General features: G+C 42.9%; 1 protein-coding gene across 4 annotated transcripts in view; it reads left to right on the top strand.

The window, feature by feature from the left end:
• ZDHHC14 (zinc finger DHHC-type palmitoyltransferase 14) overlaps positions 1-6263 on the top strand; it is a 261878-nt gene that overhangs the window by 501 nt on the left and 255114 nt on the right. For 2 of the 4 annotated variants that reach the window (XM_021693293.1, XM_021693291.1), the window contains exon 1: positions 155-399. In XM_021693293.1, the coding sequence (XP_021548968.1) occupies positions 155-399 (245 nt within the window). Of the gene's footprint in view, positions 1-154; positions 400-6263 lie in introns of those variants that run through there. The other 2 variants (XM_021693294.1, XM_021693292.1) reach the window with 2 other exon arrangements.

Here is a 6263-nt window from a genome sequence, read left to right as displayed (position 1 = left end):
CGGCAAAGTTGTCGCCGAGCCGGGAGCCGGCGTAGGGGCCGCGGCGGCGCGGCTCGGGGGGCGGCCGGGCGGCCGGCGGCGGTCGTGGCTCGGCGGGGCCCGCGCGGCCGGGGGGCTTCTGGGGGCGTGCGCCCCCAGCCGGCTGCCCTCGTGGATGCCTCCCGGCGGCGGCGGGCCCATGAAAGACTGCGAGTACAGTCAGATCAGCACCCACAGCTCCTCCCCCATGGAGTCGCCCCACAAGAAGAAGAAAATCGCGGCCCGGAGGAAATGGGAGGTTTTCCCGGGAAGAAACAAGTTCTTCTGCAACGGCAGGATCATGATGGCCCGGCAGACGGGCGTCTTCTACTTGACTCTCATCCTCATCCTGGTCACTAGCGGACTCTTCTTCGCCTTCGAGTAAGTGGCAGCGAAAGCTCCGCGACGCCCTGCTCCCCTCGCCTCCCCCGACCCCTGCCCCTCCTTTCTCTACTTTCGTTTTCTAGAAGCCTTATTTGCTGTACATTGTTATATAATGCAGACCCACTTCTCCCTCTTTTTCTTTTGAAGGTCTGTTTGCTCTTTGGTCCCCAGAGGTAATGCAGTCCTGGGTCGGGCTTTGGGAGTGGAGAGGGGAGAGGGCACGCTTGGAAGGTGGTTGGCGCCTCGCAGGTGATTGATTCTTGGTGCTGTCTCAACTGAGTTTGGAGACTAGCAAGCCAGCCCAGAAGTAGCCTTGTGTGGGAAGGGAGGATGAGGCGGATTCCTCAGTCAGGGATAAATACAATTGACTTCCTTTCTTGCTCACAAGCTATAGGGCATCTTGTTAAGCTCATTTACTAAATCTTCTAGGTACCTTCGCTGAATAGTGAAGAATCTTGGTTATTTCAGGTTTACAAGTGTAGGCCACCCAAGGTGGCCTGGAAGGATAATTTCATTTTTTCATTCTCCTTAGGTGATCACTCTTGATCAACAATTTCTGATTTATCATGAGGTTTCTAAACTCTTCACTTTTAAAAAAAGTTTCAATAAAAAATATTGGAAATACACACTTTCTTCCCCCCCCCCCCATGTTGGGGAACAGGTGAAAGGAGACTTTCTCAGCCTGTTCAGGAAAAGTATGACACTGAATGGTAACTTCTGTTTCCAGAAACAGTACTTTGGGACTTAAGGGCTTTAATTTGAAAAAAGTGCATGCAAGTCTTTGCCGTTTTCAGGAAAATCAAGTTGGCTAGTAGCAACTGTCCTCCTGCCAACTAATGAAAGATCTTCTTATTTATTAATAGATTAGATAAAGTACTTTAACCACATTCCAGAATCAATTTCAATTGCTTTTATTGGGTCCAACATTTGCAATGCAGCTTCTTATGTAATTCCTGGTATCCTATGTACAATAAAAGTTGTAGCTACTCCCCCACTACACTCCCCCCACAAAAAACAATACATTTATTGGGGGTTCTTTGCATTTCCTGTATCCTGCTTATCATGGGGCATGGTACCCATTCAGTCTCCATCTTCTGTTGCATAGGGTTAATTAAACCTTTGTGTTTATTTACTTTTGTCTCTGGTAAGTATTAATAGGCTCTGATTTTGTGCCCAGTGTTTGGTATTCCAAATGCCATCTCAATCAGAAATGAATGATCTCTTGACAATGTAATACTTTTCACGTAAAGCCCTCTGACTCTGAGGGGAAACATTTTGCATCTGAACATTGTGCTATGATGAACAGTTTTAGCAGGATTGAGGTGAGGAGAAAGATCTCAGAGGTAAGCCACGCAGCGCCCCCAAGCCTCACACACAACCCCTCCATTTCTGACTATGTACATTTCCCAGGTCTCTTCCAGAAGTTTAACTTTGGGGCCCATTTGCAACTAGGGTGGAGCCTGTTGGGGGCCTCCGGGATGGGAGGGGGAGGGTATGAAAAGGCTTTGGGAATGGCAGGGGAAATGCTCTGTTCCTCCTCTCTTGCTCCCCTTGTCCCCTTCCAGAGGCAGCCACTCATCCTTACAGACCTGGGTCTGAGTCATAATAGATTCAGGCACTGGAGTGATGATGCCATGTGATTGAACACAAATGCCATCCTTCGATTGGCTTTCCTTACAGGTGGCCTTCGAGATAGATAGGATTCACTACGTTCCTAATGTTAAAAATGTTTTGAGCTGATCTCTATTGGCATTTTTTGCTCTTTTTAGCAATTTTAAGAGTGGGGAAAATGGGTTTTGTGAGCTTCAGCCACAGGTGTGTTTCATGCAGGATGATGAATGTTTCATTTTCTGTGTACACCCAAATCCCCACTGTATGTTTAGAGATCCCATCTAGTTGTACTTACTGTCTTTTATTTTCTTTATTTAAGTATTGCTTTTAAGCAAACCATCATAAATTCATTTTCTCGTCTTAAGCTCTGCGTGTGTTTCTTCCAAGAGTTCCCCAAAGTCCTCACTAGTAGGTTGTTAAGGATCTTTTTCTGCATCAGCGTTTTGTTAACCAATGACTGTAGGAATAAACATGTGTGCTAGGATTTTATTAGGTCCTCTTGGTAACTTCCTTTTTAGATAAGCTCTCTGTGTGTGTGTGTGTGTGTGTGTGTATTCGGTCTCCATGAGTGTTGCTTCAGTTAGGCAATTTGAAATTTCAAGAAAATAGGCCAATCCTGGCCTGATGCCTCAGTTGGGAAAAATCATAGGGCTGTTCAAACTATAGAATATAATGGGTTGGCTAAGAATATTGTCACTGTGTTGCTTTTAAGTTCTTTACCATCACTAATGACAAATTAAATGACTCTGGCCAAATTAATTTGATAGACTCAGAGAAGCAATTAGTTCCATGCATAGGATATGAAATGGCACAGCCTAAAAGAGATCAAGAGAAAATGCCAGTTTTGTCTGCTCACTGCCTGCCTTCCTTCTGCCCTTTCTTTAGGTATTTATTGAGCACATACTATGTGTTTGCCTATTTGGATTAATTTCATGTCTGGATAACTTTAATATTAGTAGAATTCGTGTTCAAACATCAGAGTCCATGTTTCCCCATACCGTTAACAAAAGGCAAGTACAACATTTGAAAAGAAGACACAGGGCTTAGCTTCAGACCTCCTTTTTCTGTAACTCTTCGCCCACCCTACCTCTCATTCCCAACCTTGAGCAGAGGACAAGGAAGTTCGTCCAAGAGAAAGGGACTTACTTTTTAGAGCACAGCCACAGGTGTTGATACTGCCCCTCCAACCCTGGGGAAAAGGCAGGATGGGAATGATTATTTCCACATTGCAGATGAAGTGACAGAGGCATAGAGAAGTGAAATAACCAAGGGTCACACACCAACTAGTGGCAGGGCTTCAGACTGCGAAGCCCATGCCCTTTCTGACCCATGGTGCTCTCCCTCCAAGTATAGAATAGTGCTTAAAGGTATGGACTTTGGAAGGACAGATCCCAAGATTCTAAACAAAAGCATGACCCTGGGCAAATAATTTGACTTTCTAAGCCTCAGTTTCCCAGTCTGTTAAATGGGATTAATAATATCTACCTTAAAGTGTTACGGAGATTAAATAAAAAAGTATAGTTAGTACAGTGTCTCATACATAGTCAGTACTCCATAAGCAGCACATATTATTAGAGCAAACCTTAGAAGTAGCCTTCCCAGGACTCTCTTTTCTGAGAGCCTTTGAAGGAGGGAGTAAGTGGGTTAATAAGCAAGTATAACAGTGGTAGCACATTGGGCTGAAAAAAATGCAGATCTGTGTAGTTTGCAGTTGAAATAAAGACCTTCGTATGAGTCTGAGGAGTGGCTTCACTCTTGCCCCTTTAGAGTGGGAGTCCTGCAGAGAAGTCTGGGACCCTCCTTGTCCAGACCTGAGCAGGAGCCCTGAGGAAGCCTCCCAGAAGCAGGGACTGGATTTCATTTCTGTTTTCAGAGCTACCATCTTAGAACCATGAAGACAGTAAAGAAAGCTACTAGAAGCTACCTGATGCAACTCCGCTCGTTTTCAAGTAGGGCCGGGCTATGTATTTTGGGGCATCTTGTGTTCAGCATATGTACTGATAGAGAATGCTAGCATTTTGTAGCTGTATTCAAAATGGAAGGAAGTTGCTCACGGTGCTGTCGAGACTTGTCACTGCTCCTTGCAGTTACTGAAGGCCCGGTTCATCTGAGACTCACAGCAACGTCCTCATTCTCACATCCCCAGAAGTGCAATTTGAAAAGATCAGTGAACTTTATCAATTCGTGTCTCTTCTTCTCTGACATACACATACTTACAGTCTGTCCTTGTTTCGAGTTGAAATTTTGAAAATAAAAAGTCTTTGGTCCTGAACTATTGACATCTCATAGTCTCTGATCACAGGGACAGAAAGAAGGAGATGAACCAGGCAGCCAGGTGAGGCTGGTGTTTCCAGGAGCCTCGGTGAGGTGAGGGGAGGCCTGCTCCGATCTTGGACTTGACGGTTTCCCAGTTCCATGCTGTGGTCACAGACAGTTTGGAGGTGTGACTGGGGCTGAAACACTTGGGAATGTGGACGCATTCTTAAATTTCTTGTCACTAGAAGTCCATTGATGATTTTTTTTTTTTTGAAGCCATATGTTTTCTTTTCCCCTCTCCTTCCATTTCTCCTTCCCTCCTTCCCTTTGTTTCTTCTTCCTCCTCCTCCTTCTTTCTTTGGCTAATCCCCTCTGAAATAATTAATGACTAATTGGTAGTCAGTGGGACTAGGGTGAAGTTTGCTTTGATGATTGAACAAGGGCCTGTCCCCCATAAATAAAGGTGCTATTTCCAATAATAACTTCTCCCTTATAGATTGGAAATCCTTTATTATTTGGTAGAAGATGCTACCCTTGTAGCATATAAGGACCCTCTCTTTTCTCAGCTGTCCTATTCAGAACTGCATCAAGTTTTCCACCATCTCAGAAAACCTATGGGAAATGTCCTATCTTCTGGCTAGTTGCTGGCCATGCCACGCATTGTAGAACACGGAGGGGTTGATGGTAGATGATAGTAGATGACCATCGGGATGTTACCCTGAACAGTCCCTATTAACCAGGTATATGGTGTCAAGGACACTTTATAACTTGCTATGGACCCACACAAGAATTTTAGCTGGCTTCAAAACCTTATTATTGGCCTCTTGACATGAGGGCACTAACCCATTCATTTGTGTGTAAGATCAACACATGTAAGTTCCATGAGGATAAGGGAATGTGTTAGTTTTGTTCACTGTTGTCCTCCGGTACCTAAAACAGTATCTGGTATGTAGCAGGCTCTCGGTGAATATTCGTTGTTTATGGAATAATGGCAATCTTGAAAGGCTCTGAAAAATAACTTCCTTGTGCTTTAGTTTTTCATCTTGTAAAGTTGTCAACATTAATAAAATTTATAATTAATAATGCCTTCTAGAACACATTTGCCTTAGAAGCTTTGATTATTAGATGTAATTCTTCTGATTTTAGAATCAGGTCTCATCCCTTTTCAAGTGCGTTAATTGAAGCAGAGGAAATAAAAGGTTTTCTTAGTTACTTAGAAAACTAGTGACAGAGTTGGGATGTTCACTTGGCTAACTAAGACTTTTTTCTAGTTTTTCTTTATTTTTAAACTAAATGCTTTAAGCAACTAAAGCACTCTGTGATGTATAAGAATGTTACCCAACTACCATCAGTACCTGGAATAATTTCAAATTTTATGGGTTCTTGACTTTGGATACTTGAATTTATTTAATAAAACTCTTAAGGATACTGTTGACTCTCAGCTAGTAGAAAGTGATACCAAGTTATACAGAAAGAATGCCTGAGGTCCCCCAAATAGGGTAATGATGGTCAATTATTTAATGGGCTATATCTACATAACCTGAAGATTTTTCCTTTGCAGAGCAATGTTGCACGTAATTTATTCATTGCAGAGTTACTATGTCTTAGCAAGATAATTTAAGTTAAGTGTTTCAGGGAAGTGTATTCCTTTTTTTTTTTTTTTTTTGTAGCTGAGGTTGTTGGGAAAGGGAGAACACTGGTGGTCAATAGATACTTCTAATTAGCTACATCCAGGAACTTGGATCTGATAAAAAAAGTTGGCTCAGGTAAGGGTTGGGGACCATATTAATGCTTTTGTTTAGTTCACTAAATGTAAAAGTTGGTCCCAATTCAAACTAATTTTTATAAACTGGATGATCTTCTACCTCCTCAATTTCTGCCCTTTAAAAAATGTAATAGACTCATACAGAAGATTCTATGTAACATACATGCAAGTTTTGAAATAAAATACTGTAAAGACTACCTGTGCAACTAACACTCAACTCAAGAACCAC

The sequence above is a fragment of the Neomonachus schauinslandi genome, chromosome 8 (assembly GCF_002201575.2).
Source record: "Neomonachus schauinslandi chromosome 8, ASM220157v2, whole genome shotgun sequence".
Lineage (NCBI taxonomy): Eukaryota > Metazoa > Chordata > Mammalia > Carnivora > Phocidae > Neomonachus > Neomonachus schauinslandi.
This window is presented reverse-complemented; position numbering and strand designations above follow the sequence as displayed.